Genomic DNA, 22,491 nt, shown 5'->3' with positions numbered 1-22,491 from the left:
GACACACGAGAGATTGTGTGGTTTGAAGAGGCCGTCCGCGCGTTTGACAAATCCCTACAACAACTGGCTGATGCTACATTCTTTCTTCTACAAGATGCACCCCTAGCCGCTTTTGTTGATGCTTTGGACATTGCAGTAGGTGCTGTTATCTACCGAAAGGCGAATCAAGTCTGGCAGCCGTTGAGCTTTTTCTCTAAACAGTTAAAGCCCGCTCAACGGAACTACAGCACCCACAATCGAAAACTGCTCGCTGCGTACTTGAGCAATAAATACTATGTTTCTTCCTAGAAGGCAGGCCGTTCACAGTGTTCATGGACCATAATCCTCTTACGTATGCCAACAACAAACCAACACAAAGCATCCCGCAATAGCTTCAATATCTGAGCTGTATATGCGAGTGGATCCCTCGCTTTGGTGTCCCTGCAGTGATTATCATTGACCAGGGAATACAATTTGAGTCCACCCTTTTTTCGGAGTTAGGCAAACTCTTGGGATTCAAACCCCAGCGGACTACTGCATACCATTCGCATTCCAATGGGATGCTAGAGCGTTGGCACCGGACGCTGAAGTCCGCCATTATGGCACGCGACGATCCGTTCTGGACTCAAGTCTTGCCTCTCGTCCTTCTTGGCCACCGAACAACCCGCCGAGAGAAATTTGCTGCCAGCCACGCGGAGCTGGTATACGGGTAGAATCCAAGGCTCCCAAGTGACCCGCTCTTCGACAAGAGATCGGATCTCACAGTCTCTGGATTGCTGCATCAACGTCGCGTTCGCTTCGGCGAATGATGGGAAAAGCAGTTCCAGGTTCAGTCGCTAAAACCCCTAGGTTTCATCTGGGGGCGGAGTGATATGGCGCAGCAGGGTTACTGACGACTGACAGATGCCCCCACCGGTGTTCTCCGTGGCGTAGTAGGCCTTGACCATTAATTTAGATTGTAAAAAATAATGGAATATGATTATTAAGTTGCCTTTGATCGCCGAAATATCTCGATTGTTAATTTTCAATTTAACAGGAATTTTTAAATTCGACTTCATTCAGGGAATATGAAAAATCAGCTACTTCCGTTTATTTCATAAGTTCGTAAATTTAAGCTATGAATAATTTTAAAATATTTTAATTAAAAGTATTATATTTTAGGTTTCAGCCAAATTTCAGTTGTACAGATGATGCATTGCAGACGGTTCTGAGACCCCTAGGGACACCGTCAAAGGCGGCGAATAGTTCGTTTTTGGACGGCTCCGAAGGCTGTTCAACGGACGCATTGGATGGCTAAAACGACGAAGGACGTAACTCTTCTAATTCATTGGAGTTTGTGATTTCAAATGAGGTCATTATTTCAGCAATAATATTGCAATTAATCAGCTTGGTACGAACCAGAAGATGAGAAGGAGATTGTAGTGACCGCGGCTTCGCGACGGGAGCGGAATCTCATTCGCCTCTTTCTGAATTAATTTGCTCAAATAATGCATTTCATAAAGTGCAATTGCCCATTATTGAATGCATTCGGGCGAATTAATCATGGCAGAGGCGAATGATGTGCCGCATCCGCAGGCGCATGTGCATGTCGCCGCAACATGAACTGAACAGAGTTCAAGGCAACGTAGCGGCAAGTGAAGCCGTGCGAGAAGTCGAGGGCTCGAGGAGTTTTTTGATTTTTGGCGGGTGGGTTGACAGAGGAAAAATTGCAGGGGAATCGTGACGAGGAAGGAATTAAGTGAAGTGAAAGACAGCGGGAGCCTGAGAAAGGGTGCTGGTTGAGTTTTTGGATTGAAAAGTTTCTCGAATGTCTAGCGGAGAAGCAGAAAATCAAATAAATAAGAAAGACAATTGAATCAGGGAAATTGAAAAATAAAAGGACGTAAACAGCGCGAACCCTTTGTCGTCTCTGTTCCAAACAAAACAAACCTCCGGGACTACTTCGAAAACTAGCCGTGTCGTGGTTTAAATTATTATTGACGATAGAAAATTATAACATTGGTGGAAATAAATTTTTACAACAGAAAACAGCGGAAGAAAGGCGAAGAGGCGGCTGCAATTGATGTAAAATTTTCGGGGAGGTTTGCCCGCGACAAACCGTTTATCTAGCCGGATTCGGTAGTGTGTTTTTGCAGTCCGATCGGGATTTTTTATGATTATTTTTATATATTTGATTGTTTTGGTGAATAAGATTACAGTATGAATTCTGAATAACTTTTGAGTGATTTGAGGACTTCCTCCCTCTTTCTTCCTCCTTGTTCCTGCAAAACCTGTGCAGGGACATCCTCGAAAAGACAAAATGACCTGAGGATGTCAAGGAGGGGTGGGAACCTCAGGGGCCGCGCCTCATTCAAGATCTAAGGCAGAAGAGGCAATAACCGGGTCTGGATCCGCCGTGGATCTCCCCCCCCCCCTTGATCGCGGCGGCGGGGCGGGTCCGGAGACTTACAACTCCACGCGCGCGGTCGAGCCGTTTTTTTTTATTTTTCAATTTTAGCTCGCGTTCTGGTCGTTATTCGTTAGGCCGTCGCGAATTCCTTAGCATTGTCCATTTTGTAATCCGGTGCGGACCCACGGATCGGTATAGACACATTGATTTTGTATTAAAAACACGTGAGGGATCAAAGAGCTCAAAGGACCCACCCACATTCCCGAGCCTGGCTAGCGCAGAGGCGTGCAAGAAGGTGTCGACCGAGCACCTTGATGCAGTTTCAATCTTTGTGTGGTTTCTAGGATGGCTCTGCCCTCTAGGTCTTTGTCGGCCACTTAGGATGATCGCTCTGATCATCTTACCCAATTAAGATCATTACAAGATCTACATTACCATTAGATAGCAATAAGGGTTGACATTGAGGCAGTCTTGCAATACAAAAAAAATAAAAAACCTATCTAATTGTGTATATTGAGCGCAGAGTCGGAACATTCAAAGGTTCTGCAAATTTTGTTTTTTTTATTCCTCATTTGCTACTTTAAGATATTCCATTCTAGATAAATACTGATGGGCGAATGACCACAAACATAAGACAGAGCACTCACAACAAATAATGTTCATAATTGAGCATAATGTTTGCATAGTTGCACAGAATCATTTTAAGCCCCTCCGCATGCATAAACGGATACTTGATAAGCTCAAAGGCGCCACGATTAATTATTCTGATAGTTGATCTTGAACTACAACAATTAGTACTTCTGATCGCAGCATAATCATATTTCATTTTCTCGACCCTCTTCTTGAGCCATTATTACCATAAGTGGTTGTTGCAAAAGTCCGCATTTAAACCCCTCGTGCCGCAAGGAATCCAAATTAATCGACTCAACCTTTTTCTCTGACTACTACGTAACAATAGACTTTTGTAAAATTATAAACAATACCGAGTCCATTAATATTCTCCGCCCCTACGCTCGCTATGAACCAGAAATATTACTTAAGAGAACAAGATCAGGAAAACTAGATCTGAAGCATAATAGAATGGACATGGAAAACAGCCAGACCAGACTGATTCAGGCATTGATTGGAGGTGCTTGAGGTTCGCAGAAAAGTAAATAATCAGATACGTATGCGTCCATATTAAATGTAATAAAATATAATTACGCAAGTAAAGCAAATAAATTACTTTGCGTTTTTGTGATTGGTGCTAAGATTAGAAACTGGTTCCGGTTCACCCAGCTTAAGAAGTATCGATTTGGAACAGCTAATATTATGCAAACGTATATAGAGTTAAAGCATGGTACCAGATTCTAGCTTATTGAACATTTTCTGTTTATCTAATAATTATTTTTTTTCATGAACATATTTCACACTGGCAAAAGTTAGTTTCCTTGAGAGATAATTAGGGATTTACGTATAAAGAAATAACCCTGCCTACGTAAAAAGTTATGGCGACTTTGGTTGGTGGTAAAATCAGCGCCACCTGGGAGGTCGTAAAGCTCAATGTCATCCCTTATGACGAGATTCCCAGGAAAGCGGTCACTCGCATTTGGTTGCGGAAGATCCGCATGGAGAAGGACAAGCTCCCCCGATAGTAGCTTAGTGACAAAATTCCTCCGCAACATAGAGCACATTTGCAGAACTGTGCACTCGTTCGTGGTTTAAACTAGACTGAGTGAGGGTTCGAGGATTAAAGGATTAAGGTAAAATAAAATTCCTCTGGCTGGTAATATTATGGGAAATAAAATTGCATGAGTCTGGTTCATACTCTCCATGGCAGAATTTGTGGGTGATTCATTCGGACTTCTGTACTGTAGGACATTTTCCATATCGGTCTTCATCTACGGTAACACTTCGAATGTGTATGTCAATGAAGGGATAGCGAATACATTCAGCGCCAGTCTTTTATTCTTCCTCGATTTCAGTACTATCATAGCTTCACACATCACATGACTTTGGAATAAAGAGCATCCTTCACCAACTTGGGCATAGGTTACTTGCAAAATTCCTTGCTACTTGTAGAAGTCGGCCTCGTCATAACCATGTGTGGCGGTACATCGGAAGCGCGAACCTAATTGCAATCACATTGAACGGCCGTGGGAACAGCTGACGACCTGATCGAGGCCAGAGATGTCAGAATGACATGAAGTGGAAAGACTCTCGCAGAGGCAGTCGTGGCAGAAGGAAGTCAAAAATAAACATAAAAATTAAAGAACGGGGTTTAATTTGTATATAAAAGAAAAACCAATCCCAACAGTGGTGACCCCGGCAGAGGAATTGTGTTAAGGATTATAACATAATCCCAAAGAATGGTCTTAATTTATATTCGTAATTTACACGCGCCGAAAAGCCGTTACTATAGTGCAACGGGAAAGCAGCCCAGGAACAATTATCCAAGCCTTTATCAGTGAATCGGTTGGATAAATGAAATTTCAGCGGATAAGGGAAATACTAAGAGGACGCACCGAGTCAGCCAATCAATTACACTTTGTGGATTGCATTCGTCAAGGACCACTGGATGCAGTTTGTGCCAAGCCGAAGCAAGGAACTTGATTTTCATTTTTTCTTACATTTTCATTTTTTCATTTCATTTTCATTTTTTCATTTCGTTTCAACTTTTATTGTCATTTTTAAGGTTTTGTTTGCAAAACAAAACCTTATTCAAAATCGGTTCAAGGTCTGTCTGTCTGTGACACACTTTCTCAGAAACCGCAATACCGATTTATACGAAATCTGTTGTGGAGGGGGAGGGGGGGAATTGTGAACGCCCAGACATGCAGTGAATGACATCTTTCATTGAAACTAAGGGAAGGGCCTCATACATGCAAAAGGGGGTGTAAAATTGTTTTTTCACCAAATATAACCGTGTTGTATACCAAATGAAAGGTCTTGATTAGTACTTTTCAAGGTCTTAGTTTTGACGTTTGCTGGAAAGACGCGGAGTGGAAGGGGTCGAAAGTGATGGACAAATCTGAGAAAAATCGTGATATCTGCTCAAATTAAGTTAGGAATAGTATATTACAGCATTTTTGGGGAAATTGACTAGAATCTCCCTTAAGTTTACCCGAAATTTATAAAAATTGCAGTAATATAGATTATGGTACGAAGAATGTTGTCCCCAAGTTTGATCAAAATTGTGCTACTACTGCAGCAACATACTTTAAGCGTCGAGCTTCCGGGTTCCCGACTTGTTTTCATTTTTGTTGTTTTGTAGTTATTTTTTGCTACGATCGGCGGGAGTTTTTTTAGTTTTTTGACATTTGCTACCTCCGGTCTCTGCCAGATCGTTTCCTGAATGGGTACGGAGTTTATTGCGTCGACGAACGCAAACTCGTTGGGGCCGCAGCCGGTTGTACGCTCCGATGTTCTGTCCCTTCCCTTTTCTTTTCTTTTTCTCCGCTTTTCCCTGACCGAAGGCAGTCGCGGTTAGGGTGCCTCCCTTTTGGCGACGCAATCCGGCTGCGTGGTTCCGCTAACTGGAGCGCAATTTGCGCTGGCGGCCGTCATGGCGTCCCGCACTCACACCTACAAATACGTACATGTGTATATTCCTACGCATCCGCCGAGCATTCCCTTATCCGCACAAAGGGACGCGCCTAATGAGAGATCTGGCAACTCCGCACAGTCCGCCAATCTGTCTGTCTGTCTTTCACACGCATTTCTGTCGGAAACGCTTATAGCGATTGACACCAAATTTTGTGGAAAAGTGGGAACTGTGAACACTCACGCCTTTTACATCGAATTTAAGGGGGTCCTCATACATGAAATGGGGGACGTAATTTCTTTTACCAAATGTAATCATGTGGGGTCATATGAAAGGCCCCGTTTAGTACTTTCAGAAGCCGGTCTTAGTTTTTACATATGTGAGAAAGATGGGGAGTGCGGGGGGTCGAAAGTGATTATTTCTTTCACGGAACCTTTCTCAGAAACTACCTAACCGAAAAATCAGAAAGAAAACAAGTGGATGCAACTATATGGTGACTAGGCTCCGATATACCCTACATACCGATATCTGCTCAAATAAAGTTAATAATAACACGGTGCCCGGCGAAAAAATATTTGCACTGCGAACGTGAAAGAAAATCCAAGTTCAAAAGGGGTTTTTCGGATTTATCATGAAGCTAGAGAATAAAATTGTGCTCCATGTGATTGAATGTGAAGTTCTTACTATTTACATCAGCAGAAGTCCTGTTCAAAGAATATGGTAGAAAGGAAAGTTGAATTTTGAAGGAAAAGGTAATGTGTTAATATCAGACTACAAAAAACGTCGAAAATAAACATACACATAAACAATTTGTCAAACGAGTTTTTTTTAATGAAAGTAGATAAATGAAGGTATCTCTGTATGTCGAATTAGAAGAAATTAATTTTCGTTTTTTTTTTATTTTCGGTCTTTAGTATTTCGTATGTCCGGTTTCCGCCCTAATCACTTCCGTACCTTGTGCAGGCACGGATTATTAAACCATATCTTTTCTCTTTCGCTTTATGAACGCCATAGTTCTCTATGGGGTTCAAATTTAGACTGTTTCCTGGCCATGACAGCATATGCCAACCTCCTCTTTCCAAGATGTTAGCCGTGGATAAGAACCGCATTGAGGATAAAACAGATAAAAAATTTGACACGGGGAAAATCTCCTTTACTTACAGTACAAGCTCTATAACACGAAGCCGAATCGTGCTGAAACATTACTTCATCAAAGTGCTCATGCAGTTCTCTTGTCTGAACAACGCAATCTTCAACTACTTTTTTGTACTTTTCTGGATTAACAGCACTGCTTAGAAACGAAGAACTACCAACTTCTTTGAATGTTATGCATCCCCACATCATTACTGAGGGAGAATGGCGAGCAGTTCGTAGAACACATTGGGGGTCAAATCTATCTCTTTTTCTTCTTTGCACTGGGGACGGACTGTTAGATCCCAGCAAATTGAATTTCGACTCATCAGAGAACAGAACTCGTCTTCAATCGTCCACGGTCCAGTCACATCATTCCAATGTCCCACTCAGCCTTTTTTCGAACATAGCCTTCGGTCCAATCGGTTTTTTTGTTGGTCTTCGAGCTCTGAGTCCTAATTTATTCAACCGTCGCTGCACCGTTCTCACACTAACTGACACATTTTTCCCTTCCAGCAATTCAGTAAGTAATTGAGGAGCAGTCACAAATCTATCTCATAAGGATGCTCGCTCTAATGACCGCCTGGCCCGGGGAGTAATCGCCTGCTTCTTCCCGTTCCGTTGTTTCCGTCGCAGGCATACTTTTTAAAAAAATGTTTAATACTTGCATGAGAACAGTTAATTTTTCTCCCTATTTCCTTATTACTACCACCCCGTTGCTGCAAAACCAGAATACGGGCCTTTTGCCTCAACGTTTAACTTTTTCCTTCCTGAAATTTTTTTCGCACAAAATTAGGGGTTTCACTCTCTTTCCTTCTAAATCTCTCAGCGAACTGATACTGAACTAAATCTGAATATGACAATCCTTTTATAACACCAATATTTAACTTTGAATCTCAAAACAGACATCACTGGGCGAGACTAATTGTCGTGCACTTAAGTTCATTCCTGGAGCAATGTAGAATACATTATGGATCATGATCCTACCAAGTTTGGTAGAAATTGCGCTATTATTAACAAAGTTACAACAGGTCAAATTTGTCGCTTCTTTGCAAATTCAAGGCTTTGAATCTCAATATCAAACGAAAGTGGATATTCTTACATAATATATGAATATATTACGTGCAACGTACAATGTCGTTCCAAACATGATAATGGAATTTAGTCACAAGCCTCGGAGAAATGCTATGGCGTCCACCTCAGTCGACGCGGTGCGACGAGCCCCAGTTCTGTCGAGAAATGGGTTCTTCACGCATGGATGGCGTCAGGACGCAAGCACATTAGCCCAAACAAAACGAACAAAACAAACACGTATCTGCACCCTAAATGTTGCTACCTTAACTGGAAAGACGGAGCAACTCGCAGGAGCCTTTCAGAAAAGGTGCATTTTTTTTTTTCTTAACACATTCAATTTATTTTGTTTGATTTTGTTACAGGTAGTTTATGACTAAAATTAATACTAGACTTATCTCTAACAGCTTAACTTTACCTAGAAATTAACATTTTGCTTAATACTAGACTTAATTTACGGTGGTATTAATTTATCCTATGGCTAATGCTATAGAGGGGAAAGTCAGGAAAAACCCCTCTTATGTTGTTGTTTGTTCGTTGGATAATTGTGTTGCATGAATGGATGGAGGAAGGATACATATAGGGGAAGGTGGTGTTATTGGGCGGTGGAGTAGACGAGGCCAGGGCGATGTCGATCGTATGGGCGGTTGAATATGATCATCTTCCCGCCGCGATAACTGCTGTTTTGGAGGAAAGGGTTAGGAGGTCTGAAGGGAGGGGATGGTGGCGGTATGTGGGGTTAGTGTTATGGCTGCGTATGTGGGAGTAAAACTGGATGAGGTTGTTTTCATGGGCTTGACATTTGATGAGGAATTTGGTTAGTGAGGTAAGGAGGATCTGGTCTATGCGGGAGCACTTTACCTCGTCGTAGACAGCTTGGTTGGAGTGGATATTGGACTGGGAAAGGGAGAGGCGGAAGAACCTCCTTTCGCGTACCCGAAGGCGCTCCATTTGAGCTGAGGAGACGTCACACCATGCGACGAATCCATATGTAATTAAGGGACGGATTAGCTGCTTATAGCAGTAGAGTTTGACTTTGGGGAGGATGGCGGAGTCTTTCTTAAGGATGGGCCATAGGGTTTTTAGTCCTGTTAGGGTCTTTGAAATGATGGAATTTACCTGGGGTATGGGTGATAGGCGGGTATTGAGGGTTATTCCCAGGTATTTAGTGGATTTGACGGAGGGAATGGTAGAAGGTCCGATCTTGATAGTGAGGTTGCGGGTGTCGGCCAGCATCTTGCGGGTAAAGGTGGCTCTACCGCGGAAGACGATGGCTTCGCATTTGCAGGGGTTGAGTAGGAGTTTCCAGGATTGGAGGAATTTGTTGAGGGTTTGGATTGAGGTATTGATGCGGTTTTGGGCGGATTTTATTCTCCGGGAAGAGGTGTAAAGGATCAAATCGTCAGCGTATTGGATGGTTTTGACTGCTTGGGGGGAGTTGGTAGGGTGCTGGAGTGGGATATCGGCGGTGTATAGGGAGAAGAGGGTTGCTGACAGAACTGAACCTTGGGGGATGCCTGCGGGAGGACTGTAAGGGTCGGACAGGGTATCGTGGGTACGGACTAAGGATTGGCGATCAGACAGGTAGTTAAGGATGAGTTTGCATAATTGTGGGTGGAATTTGAAAGTGTGGGAGAGTTTGTAGGTGAGGCCGTCGTGCCAGACCGCGTCGAAGGCTTTCTGGATATCGAGGAGGCAAGCTGTGGTGGGGATGTTGTTGTTTAGTTGGGATAGGATGTCGGTTTTGAGGACTAGGAGGGCATGTGAGGTGCCGTGGCCGCGCCTGTTGGCAAACTGGAAGGGGGGGATAATGGCGTGGTCGGTGATGTGTTGGAGCATGATATCGTGGATGACGTGTTCGAACATTTTCGATGTCACGTTGAGGAGGGAGATGGGGCGGTAGCTGCCCGGGGAAGCTGAAGGCTGGTCCTTTTTTAGGATTGGGACGATGTGGGCTCGTTTCCATGGGGTGGGAAAGTGTGCAGAGAGGAGGCATTGATTGAAGAGTTGGGCGAGAAAGGGGCTTAGGGTTTTGGCGCATTTTTTGAGGATGATGATGGGGATGTGGTCGGGTCCCGTAGATTTTTTATTGTTTCGAGAGAGGATAATGGATTCAACTGTTTGGGGTGTGACGGCTTGTATTGGTAAGCAGTAGGGTGTTGTAGGTTCGGATGGTGGGATCGGGAATTCGGTGTGGATGGCTGGCGTGGTAGTGATGTTGTGTATGTGTTGGCGCACCGCTGTTTCTGTGGGTGGGTCGGACAAATGTTGGGTGGTGTGGTGGGCGGCTAGAAAGCTGTTAGCAATCAGGTCGGCGTGGGCTTTGGGTGAGGTGTTGTGTGGGAGGACGCTGGCTGAGCGGGGTTTGGCTAGTCGGGGGCAGGTACCCCGGAGTTTATTGCATGTTTGCTAATTAAGCGAGATGTTCGCATGCTTTACCGCGTAGTGATCAGCGTATAGCGTCTGGATCTGGGATTGGATGCGTTGTGTGAGGGAGTGGATTTGTGACTTGAGGAAGTTAAATTGAGGAGCGTACCTGTGCCTGTGGAGTTGGCGTCGTAGGGTTGATTTTTGTTTGATGAGGTCTAGGATGTGTGGTGGCAGGGTGATTAGGCCCTGGTAGTTTAGTGGTCTGAGAGGGATGGTTTCGTCGCAAGCCTTCTGTGTGGATTCCGTGAGCTTTTCCACGGCTGAATCGATTTCGGTAGGAGACGGATTGGACGGGAGGCGGATGGTGGAGAGTTTGTCGGCTAGGTTGTAGTTGAGGCGTTGCCAGTTAGTGGCAGCGTAGTTGGGAAGGAATTTAGGCTGGGATTTGGGGAGGCGGTCGGTGATATTGAAGTGGAGAACCACTCCGTCATGGTCGCTCAAGCCGGGGATGGTTGGGAGGTCTTGGGGGGAGGTAGGCGTGCTGGGGTGTACGAGAAGGTGGTTGCTTACCAGGAAGAGGTCGATGAAGGAGTGGGTATTTTGCCTGTGGTAGGTGGGTTGGTTGGTGGGGAGGAGGGTGAGCTGTAGAGGGTGGGAGTGTTGTGAGTACCAGTTGGCTAACCTATTGCCATTGGCATTTATAGTGGTGTTATACCAGGTGTTATGTTTGGCATTTAGGTCGCCCCCTAGTACAAGGGAGAAACGCTTGTTTCGGCTGACTGGGAGGGCTTTGAGATGTTGTGTAAGGTTGGAGATGTCAGCGGGATTGAGGGTTTGGTCGGGGCAGTAGAGGCTACCTAGGAATGTGATGGAGGAAGGTGTGGCGATGGAGACAATGGTTAGCTCCATGGATGGGGCAATAGTGTTTGGGATGTAGACCCGTTGAGCGTCTAGGGGATTTGCCACTAGTATGGCTGTGCCTCCGCCTGGGCGGTCAACACGGTCGGAGCGGAAGGTGGTGTAGTTGGGGATGTGCAGCTTATGCCTTGGGTGCAGTTTGGATTCAGTGAGGAGGAGTAGGTTAGGTTTGTGGACGGACAAGAAATTAGTTAGATCGTGACGTTTTTGCCGACTGACCACCGAATTTACGTTCAGTAATACCACTTTAGTGGACATTACTGGGGGACACTTGGCAGAGGAAGGAGAGGAGAGCGAGTCTCTTCTCCATCGGCGAGGAAAGGGAGTTGTATGTGGGGAGGAATGAGGTGAGTTGGGAGGCTAGTTGGGTGGTGGAGGTGTTGAAGAGGGAGTGGATCTCGGAGCCGAGGTCAAAGGTGGGGACCGGGCGCGAGGCGTTCCTGGCCATCGCAGCGTAAGAGAGTGGTGGGGGCGTAGGGTTGTACGGGGCGGGGACCTGAACGGGTTTTGGTTGGGGATCGGGTTTGGTTGGTGGAGCAGGGTTATGCTTTGTGGGGGGTGATTGTTGTGTTTGGCGGGCGCGGGCTTGCACGAACATCGGGCAGTTGCGATAACTAGCCGGATGAGTGTTGGCTCCGCAGTTGATGCAGGATGGATTTTCTTCCTGCTTCTTTGGGCATTGTCGTGGCCCGTGAGGGGTGTTGCATTTAACGCAACGGTAAGCCAGATTGCAATTTGACGCTGCATGCCCAATGCGCTGGCAGTTCCGGCATTGGGTGATTTCGTGTAGCTGGCCGGCTTCGAACTTCACGATGCAGTGAAACATCGCCCTGGCTTTCGTGAGAGTGGCCTGCTGGAATTTGAGGGAAAACGTTACAAGGAAGAGGTGGAGGGGTTTCGCGTTTCGTCGGGAGGAGCTAGTCTCGTATTGACGAACGCTGATGGCTTCGGAGATGCCGAGGCGGTGTAGCTCCTTGAGGATTTCATCGGGAGAGTATGTAAAATCTAGTCCTCGGAGGACTAGGTTGATTGGTTTGAGGTGTGACGGAGTATACGTGAAGAAGGGGTGGTTTCCTTCTTTAAGTATGTTTTTTGCAGAATCGTAATCTGCCTGGGAGGTGGCGAGGACGTGGGTTGAGCGTATTGATGTTTTTTTAAGGGATATATTGTTGGGGATTGTGGACAGAATTTTGTTAGTGATATCTTTAGTGGTTGTGGGGTCAGCGCGGATAATTAGCGGCGGGAATTTTTCCTGACTTACCCTTGGTGGGGTGGATTTGGCTGGTTGAGCGGCTTGCTGCGTGGTTGTGGTGGTTGTTATCGGGGTGTGTGTGGTTGGTTGTTGTAGCTGTCGGGCTGGATGTTCGGTGACATTCATTGTTGTTGTCGTTAGATCGGGTGAGGGTGTAGATGCTATTGCTGAGGCTATTTTTTGTTGTGGCTTCGGTGTGGAAATTTCCATTTCTGCCATCGACCGTTCTTCTTGGTTCTCATGAATTGATGTAGTTGCTGTGTTGGGCTGCTGAGATGACTTGTTGAGGGCGATGGTAGATTCCACTAATGAAGAGCTGAACAGCGCAGAGAGCCGGTCGTACCGGCTTGTCATCTCCTTCAGGGAGGTTCTCAGTTCTTGGACCTGTCTCCGCAGGGCGGCGACATCGTGTTGATCGTCGTCTGACGTTTCGCGAGCCATGTCCGACTCGCTATCTTCTCGGGCGGGTTCCCGACTGGCTTCGGGACTTGATGGAGCCTCGCTTTCGCTGTCCCCAAGGGGGTGAATCCTCTTGGGCTCAGGATCCATCCCCTGGGGCGACAGTGACCTGTCCTCAACCGGGCGCTTTGACATAGCGCCTCGCCGCTGAATGTTTGATCGAAAACACTACGGTCGCGATTGTGTTTTGTTTTGTTTTTCACTCCGCACTTTGGATTTTTCACTCGGCACTTTCGTGAGCACACGTCCGATCGTCTCGGACGCTTGAGACTGAACTGAGAAAAGGTGCATGGATATCTGCGCTTTGCAAGAAATCCGATAGTCTGGTGTCAAAAGCTGGGAATTAGAATGCGGACGCGATAAAAAATTGCAATAAACTTCTCTATTTTGGTAATTCACACACTCAATATGATGTTGGCCACCTCAGAGGGTTTCCGTGATGCCATTAAAGAAGTCGAACGATTTGATGATCGGCTGATGAAGCTCACCATTATATCAGTTGATCGCTCTATTCACTTCTTCACCGCGTACGCACCACAGACAGGTCGACCTGACACCGAGAAAGATGCCTTCCGGCAACTTCTCGATGAAAATGGGTAGGTAGGTAGGTATCAGTGGCCGCTCCGAGGGGCCAAATTAGCGCTATGGTGCGCCGATTTGATGCCACAAACTCCTAAGACCGTGACTGTTGTTATGAAAACAGGGAAGCAGAGTCCAGCCGGCTCGGATCTTCAGAGCCTGCCCGTAGCATTCACGAAGGGAAGCAGCTCTCCTACCCTGCAGCTAGAAATCTCGCTGAGGTCCCCAAAGAATGGTTTACCCAGTGTCCGCAGCCTGATTCGAGCCAGAGCTGGGCAATCGCAGAGAAAGTGCATGAGGGTTTCCCTTCCTTCTCCGCAGCTTCGGCAATGCGAGTTGTAGAGTAAGCCGAGCCTAGCGGCATGGTCCCCTATCAGACCACCGTAATCTTGAATGCATGTGCACGCGTCTGGCACAGGAGCTCTCGTGATCGGGCTATGTTATAAGCGGGCCAAATTCTCCTTGACTTGGCACAGCTTGTAGGCCTTCACTATCTTAAACCTGCGGCTGCTAGGTAGTACGAGTAGACTCGGCCCCCGACAGCCGCCAGCGGAACACCGACTGTATTCGCCGAGGGACTGCCAAGAGCAGAGCCTTGCCTGGCCAATCCGTCAGCCCGCTCATTCCCCTCTATGTTCCTATGCCCGGGAACCCAGAGGAGAGTGACTTTGAGCGTGCCGCCCAGATGGTTGAGCGCGTCTTTGCACTGCTCCACCAGCCGGGAAGATGTCGTCGTTGAGTACAAGGCCTTGATGGCTGCTTGACTGTCGGTCAGAATGGCTATGTTACGCTTGGGGCTCGAATCACGCTCCAGCTATCGACATACTTCCAATATCGCCAGTACTTCCGCCTGGAATACACTAGCGAAACCTGGGAGACCATACGACTTGGATACACCGAGTGTATTCGAGAAAACCCCCGCGCCGACTCCATAGGCCATCTTTGATCCGTCCGTAAAGAATACCGTGTCATAGTCTTGCAACACGCGCCGGTCTTCCACTTTGCCCTGGTTGGAAGGTCCACAGCAAAGTTTCTCGTGAAGTTCAGCTTGCGTGTGACATAGTCCGTGGGGGATGCCCAGATTTTTCGAGGTATTTCATCTAGGATGTTGCTGTGGCCGAAGGACTTCGCTGCCCAGCATCCAGACTCACGTAGTCTGACGGCACTGCACGCTGCAACATATTTGATTTGGAGGTCTAGGGGGAGGAGATGCAGGAGTACATTGAGAGCATCTGCCGGGCAGGGCTGTCGATGAAAATACTTATCACGTGCCTGCTGACGACTATATTATCATTGCCGGCGAGCTTAATGGTCATGTGGGTGAAAAGGCAGACGTTAACAGATGCCATGGGGTGCCCTTGACCTTGTACTTATGAATAAAATCGCACCTAAAAACGAGAGGAAATGTACCAACTCGTCTTCCAGGTTGGGGGTTGGATAAGGCAGACAACCCTAGACGGAAAACTGATGTTACGAAGCCACGGAAGGAGCCTCGGACAGGATGGATTTTAAATCGACGAACCCGGCAACGAAAACGGATTAACGATTTGCGCATTTTCTCATGGAACGTGCGCTCCCTGTACAGACCGAATGCTATCCCAATATGAGGCTGATGTAACAGCGTTGCAAGGAATGCGATGCACAGGGAACGGTTTCGTGGAGAAGAGTCGCTACACCATAGTAAGAGTAGATTTCTTAGTCAGCCAAAAAATTAAACCTGCTGTCATCGGCTTTGCGAATATAAGCGAAATTCAATGCACTCTGCGTTTGCCAGGCAAGTTTAGAAATATAAGCCTCATTAACGTTCACGCCCCTACAGAGGAGAGTGCAGAGTCGGAGAAGGATACTTTCTACGAGACAGTTGAGCGGAAGCCCAAAGCCTGCCCCAAGTATGATATCAAAATCATACTTGGGGATTTTAACAGCCAAGTAGGGACGGAGCCCGTATTCAGGCGATACGTTGGCTCCCATAGCTTTCATCAAAATACAAATGATAACGGACTGCGGATTATTCAATTAACAGTGTCACACGAAACGGTTGTTGGAAGTACCTGGTTTGCGTGGAAAGCGGTCCACAAACATACGTGGGCCTCTCCACTTTCAACCAAGTTGACCAAGTGTTGATCGAACACCGCCACCTCTCGGCCTTGATGAATATCAGAGCATATAGGGGCCAATATAGACTCGGATCACTATCTCGTTGGCATGGTGCTCCGAGCTCGAATAACAACACCACCCAGAATCCCCTCTGATAATCAGGTGAGAGTTAACCCTGAAACCATCCACAACACAGCCCTCCTCAGCATCTAGAAGAGGGGAAGGGATGCCGTAATAACCGCAGTCAACAGAGACCCTGGAGATGAAACATCAACAAATGATCTTCACAATCACCTGAAGAACGTTATCATAAATACGGCCATTAACATACTTGGCCCCAGCCACAAAAAAGAGTCGGAACGGCTGGTTTGACGAAGAATGTAAGCTAGTAACGGAATGGAAGAATGTCGCATACCCAGTAATGTTGCATTCTCAAAGAACGCGGGCACGCGCAGAGACTTATCACGAGCTCCGGCGAGCGAAGAAGCGACTTCACAGATGGAAAAAGGAAGCCTGGGAGAACCAACAACTCTGCGAACTCGAGAAGTACAAGGAGCAACCGCACCAGGCGCGGAAGTTTTAACAACAAGTCAGCAGGATCAAGCCTTACACACCTCAATGCTCATCCTGCCGAGACAAAGAGGGAAATCTGATTTCCAACGGAATGGGCATATTGGAGCGGTGGGTTGAGTACTTTGATGAACTACTGAACAACCAGAACATCGGCGAGTTGGAGGCCTTGGCAACTCAAAACGACGGACAAATAGTACACCACGAAGTAAAGGAGAAACAGTCCGTGCAATTCATCAGCTTACAAATCATAACTGTCTAGGAGCCGATGGAATTACAGCCGAATTAGTAAAATATCGAGGCGACCAATTACACCAAGTGGTTCATCAACTTGTGCCCAAGGTTTGGGACAGCGAATCAATGCCTGATGTCTGGCAACGAAGCATTATCTGTCTTATACATAAAAAGGGAGATATCACACAGTGCAGCAATTATAGAGGTAATGCGTTGATAAGTACCATCTAAAAGATATTCTCCGCTATCTTGCTAGAGCGGTTAGCCAAATATGCATAGAAGATCATTTGCCCATACCAAAGAGGCATCACTCCAGCCAAATCAGCAATAGATCAGATTTTCTCTTTGCGGCAAGCGACAGAAAAACTATTGGAATATGGACACCAGTTGCACCATCTATTCATCGACTTTAAAGCCGCCTATGATAGCATAGCCAGGGTAAAACTGTACACGGCCATGAGGGACCTAACCAACGTCCGAGGCCAGATAAAAGCGGCAGGATCACTCTCAAGACGATTCGACATCAACAACGGTCTAAGACAAGGGGATGTCCTATCATCCGTGCTCGTGAACCTGGCCCTCGAGAAAGTGATCCGTGATGCTGCGGTAAATGCAAGAGGTTCGATCCTCTTTAAGCCCATCCAACTACTGGCCTATGCTGACGATATCGACATCATGGGAAGAACGGCCCACAAATTATTTTCATCCAGATCGACCAGGCGGGAATTGGTGCGGGATTTTGGGCTGCACATCAATGGAGGCAAGACAAAATATATGGTGGGAATGTCAGCACCAAAAACCAACCAACCAACAACATCAAACCGCACTGGTTAAACGAGAAGAATAAAGAGACTACAACTTTGAGACCGTTGATAATTTCTTCTACCTAGGGTGGGAAATCATAACCGATACCAGCTATGATGATGAAATCCGCACATGGTTGTTGTCAGCCAACAGAGCCTATTTCAGTTTATAAAAACTGTTCCGCTCGAAACGTCTCACCATAGGGTGAAAGCTCTTACTGTACAAGACTATGATCTTGCTAGTCCGCATGTGTTCCTCAGAAACTTGGGCTCTTAGCAAGAAAAATTGCGAACTCTTGGCCGCGTTCGAGACAAGAATCCTGCGAAGAATTTTTAGCCCCCTACATGAGGATGGACGATTCCGTAGCCTACATAACGACGAAATTTACGATTGATACCACGACCGTCCGGTTGTGGATAAAATCCGGCTCAACAGGTCACGGTGGGCGGGTCACTTAATTCGTATGAATGAGGATGATCCCACCCGGAAAGTCTATAAGGGCAATATCTATGGTAGAAAAAGAAGACGAAGCAGACCCTGCCTAAGATGGAGCGATGGCGTAGGTCAGGACGCCAGACAGCTTTTAATGATACCGAATTGGTGGACCTTGGGGCAAAACCGGGATGTCTGGAGTTGTTACGCCGTTGATGATGATGATTTCCCTTAGGTTCATTACAAATCGGAATAACAATAATAAATGCCAACCACCCAATGTTCAGTGAAAATAGAGAATCAAGATTAAATCTGCACAAGCTTTCAACATTACCTATTATTTTGTCAGCACCTATTGTCAGTCTATACCCGAAGAATTAACTTTAAATAAACTTTCGCTAAATATTGAAGCAAATGATAAAATTAAATTGAACAATTCCCAATAAAGGGTAATTTATCGCTCCTGCCTTTCTAAGGTATGTCTATTTCGCACAAATAAGAACTTCAATGAAAGTGAAACACAATACGCCGGTTGTACCCGCATTACATAACTCCACCTTTCAAGCAGACTCCACAATGTACCAAAAATTTCGGTTTTACTTTCCGCCAACTAAAACTGAAAGCCTTCTATCCGTTCCCAAAACCTTACTTCCAGCTTCTTATCTCATATCGTTCAATGTGTAATTAATCTTGTCAGTCACTCGTCTTTTCCAGGCTTTTTTTTTGGTTAGTCTTTCAACATTCACCTGTATAGACACGTATCAGATTAAAGCAAGTGCTGGGTTCAGATTGTAATTAATGACTTCCTTATTTGGCTTCTTAATATGCCAATTGGCTACCTTCGAAGAAAAGTCCGAAAAAGTAAAACAATGCTCACTTTTTTTTTGGTAATTAAAATTCAGCAAAATCACGATTGCCTACAGCGAAACAAAGCCTCGCGAAATGAATGCAGTTCAACAGCGGGTACCTTTCGGGGTTATTGTTTTGGCAAACCTTTACACTTATGGCATTATAGATAATAATTTTCGTTGAATCTTGGTTAGTAATTTACCAATTTATCATTCCAGAGTAGATCACGCTGCTTTGGGCGATTTCTTGAACAGCTTGATTCAAGTACAATCGAGGATTAATCCAATAAAGATAACTCGGCTGAAGTTCGATTCGGACAAATTGTATGGTTTGGATCTCATGGTTTTGTGGAGCATAATAGGGCGGCCTCTTATAATGCAATTTAATAATTTGGTTTAGGGAAAAATATATAACAACGCCCGGATCTGAAGGTCATCGAATTACAATTGGTTGAGGACGAGTACCACGCCGGCTTTAAGAGATTTCGAAAAATAACAGATAAGGCCTCCCAATTCTTCGCATCCAATCTTTTTTTAACAAAGGCGATCTTAAGAGTTTTTTAACCCGCCTTTACTTCCGTGCAAGCGAAAAAATTTGAGGGACTTTTTGCGCAAATTTGGTAAAACCTTGGAGTATCGAAGTTGGAAAATAGCTTAAATTCAAGAAGGAACCGAGACTTTCACCCTTCGGAGATCTGCAAGAAAATTTCAAATTCTACATACATACCACGCTCGCTTATGCAATATTAAGTGCAACGAATTTTCATATTTTATAATGATTAGGTCATTAAAAACTGGTTGTAATTACCTGAGAACTTCATGTATCTAGATACATGCGAGCTATAAATGAAATGGAAAGTTTCCATCAAGCGGACAGACATACTACTTAGTACTGCTGAATCAAGCACTTGTATCTTGTCGCACTCTAATCAAACGGGTTAAGCTATTTAGTATCTGTAATAAAATATTATAAATTAACTGACCAATATCGTCTAGACCCATGAAAAGAGTTCATCCAGTTTGTGCTTTTGCAAGTCATACAATGAATCTTTTCTATGGGCCGAGCGTCCATACAAATGGACTTGCCCAACTTTTTATTGGAGAAGTTAAGGTCATAACGGACGTAAGTCAGTATCACTTTCAAGTACAAATTCCAACCAAAAATGCAAAAAAAAAACAGATTCAAAGCAAAAGCATTCTAATTTGGGTAATTTTTCAAATTGCGCCCATTGATATCATCCACGTACCGAATGCGCGTGAGTTTTATCAGTGTGGGGCCATAATTCAATTCCAACTCCGCATAATTGCTAATCACTGAAAACCATGAAAACCGATACTTTTGGCAATTTATTTAAATATCCTCGTTTAATTCGCGGATTATTTCGAAAGTACGTGCAATATGCCCTCGACAGTGGCAAGTAAACCAGATTGACCGAGCGATAATTTTCACACGACATATTACGTATTGAGGCAAAAATGAACCCGCAATTAATGGCGCTTGGGTTTGCCAGAAATAGGCGTAAAGAGTTATTTAATAATGTTCAGAAATTAAATAATAACATAACATTATGGTGTTCCGATGTCGGGAAAGGTCGAGAGTAATTGTTAAGTGAATTATTGTTGTGATAAAAAATGGGACCGTTTGGTTAGCATGGAATGCGGAAAACGTAACAATTGTTATGAGTAGAATAATACGGGAAAATAATCGTGACTTTTCTGTGAAGTACAAGGGTCTAAATACCGATTTATTGATAGTACACTATTTATAGCTCTAGTGGATTAAAACCAAAAGTAAATGAACTACCCTCGAATACTGCCTTAACTGTTGCCTGAAGTCGATCACAGCTACACTCTGATTGTCCCAAAAATGAATATGGAGACTAGGGATTTGTATTCTCAAAGTTATAAGATGTCGAAGGCTTCAAATTTACCCGCTATTTTGAGCATTCAAATCTCCGCCAAGGGACAGATTTCAGAGGATAGATCAGGGATGATTGATGGCATTTGAACGAAGCCACACGGATACCTGAGTGAAACCGTCCTTACTGCGCTACGGTGGGCTATGGCCAGATGGACCTCCTAATCTCTATAATCGTGGGATTCAAATAAGTTCAAAAGAGCCATAAAACATATAATAAACTATCGGGACCCTCTACTGCACGCAAACTGGCCCATCAGGCGGAGGCAAAACTCCGCATCATTGACAGCTCGGGGGCTACACCTAAGAACGCCATTCTTGGATTGGGAGGTCACGCAGTGGAGCCAAGGTCAACATCGGTCTACTGTGAAGACGGCAACCAACAGAGGTCCCCCCTTAAAAGGCAAGGACGAGCAAGGATACGTTTGAGGTCAGGAAGGAGACAGGCCTCAGTGGCATACGTGCTAAATGGTATCTGCACTACCTGAAAGCAAGTCTAAAACCAAAACAGGCCCTTAAGAAAGCTCAGGATAGACCTAAGCCCTCAATGCTGAAATGCTCACAAAAAATCCGAGCTCAAGAAAGAGGAGATCTCAAACTGCGATGAAGGCAGGAACCAGGAAACCGGCCGTTAATACTAGCGTGGTAAAAATCATTGGACTGATCGTACTAACGAAACTATTTCCGGAAAAAAATATTCACTCGTGAGGACCAGGAAGTACTTGTATCGTCACGGAAATGTATAAGGGATGGAATAAGGAGCTTGTGTTTACCGGCAAACATTTTTGACCAGGCCTTATACTGGTAGACTGCATGACGGATAACATGGTGAACTAACTTAGAATTGTAGGTTCCAAATTGTCAGGATGGGAAGGAACCGAACTATCAACATGTGCCATGGACGATATACTAGGGCACATTTAGTGACGGTTTACCTTTCCAAAGCCGCAGCGATTGAGACGACGAAGCTTCTACGCCTCCACATTGCTCAAAACATGGACCTCCTTACACGATTATGAAGAATTTGGTAGGTGGGTATCATACCTTTGCACGTGCATAAGAAGAAACACGTCGGGAAACCGGAAGCTCGATGCTTCAAGTATAAGAGTTTTTGTGTATTCCTTTTATAAATGCAATTGAGTGTGCATTTGTCCCATTAGTACGTAGCTCCTTATATATGCATATACTATGTGAAAATATCCACTTTCAAGTGATATTGACATTCAAAGTCTTGAATTTGCAAAGAAGCGACAATTGCGACCGATTATAACTTTGTTAGTAATCGTCCGATTTCCACCAAACCACCACCCCAAAAGGGGGAGGAGAGGGGGGGGGGTTGCAATCAATTGCAAAAATTGTAGTAATACAATATTATTAATTTTATTTGAAAGGATAACGGTATGGAGGGTATTTCGGAGGCTGCCACTATACTATATGAGGCAGCCTCTTGATTATTTTCAGATTTTTCGGTTGATTAGTTTCTGAGAATAGGTTCGTTAAGGAGACGATCACTTTCGACCCCCCGCACTCCCAGCTTTCCAGCAAATTTTGAAAACTAACACCGGCTTTGGAAAACACTAACCGAGACCTTTCATTTGATACCCCACATGATTATATTTGGTGAAAAAAAGATTTACACCCCCCTTTTACATTTATATGGATCCCCCTTAAATTCGACATAGAAGGATGTAGCTCCCTGTATGTGTGAGCGTTAACAGTTTCTACTTCTCCACCAAATTTGGTTTCAATTGCTATAAACATCCCCGAGAAAAATGCATGTGACAGACAGGTAGACAGACAGTAAACCGATTTTAATAAAAAACCTTAAAAAGGTAGGATACTTTGGAGTTCACATCGGATGGAAATCCTACCGAGGTCTCTGAAGGAATTAGGGTGTCCATAGAGGCTGAGAGAGCA

The 22,491-nt window shown here is 45.0% G+C and overlaps 1 protein-coding gene across 1 annotated transcript; it reads right to left on the bottom strand.

The window, feature by feature from the left end:
* Nucleotides 1-1,073: 1,073 nt before the first annotated feature.
* LOC119647232 lies at nt 1,074-13,074 on the bottom strand. The gene is made up of 2 exons (XM_038048087.1): nt 12,643-13,074; nt 1,074-1,094 (listed from the first exon to the last, which is right to left on the bottom strand). Exons 1-2 carry the CDS (start codon nt 13,072-13,074, stop codon nt 1,074-1,076), a joined length of 453 nt encoding a protein of 150 aa, XP_037904015.1.
* Nucleotides 13,075-22,491: the final 9,417 nt, after the last annotated feature.

The sequence above is a fragment of the Hermetia illucens genome, chromosome 1 (genome assembly GCF_905115235.1).
Source record: "Hermetia illucens chromosome 1, iHerIll2.2.curated.20191125, whole genome shotgun sequence".
NCBI classification, from domain to species: Eukaryota; Metazoa; Arthropoda; class Insecta; order Diptera; family Stratiomyidae; genus Hermetia; species Hermetia illucens.
This window is presented reverse-complemented; position numbering and strand designations above follow the sequence as displayed.

Coding starts and splice junctions, on each gene's coding strand:
- LOC119647232 (XM_038048087.1), bottom strand. CDS start 13,074: ATGGCTCGCGAAACGTCAGACGACGATCAACACGATGTCGCCGCCCTG. Junction 1,095..12,642: donor CCAAATCCACCCCACCAAGG/GTAAGTCAGGAA, acceptor AATTATTCATAG/CTTAAATTTACGAACTTATG.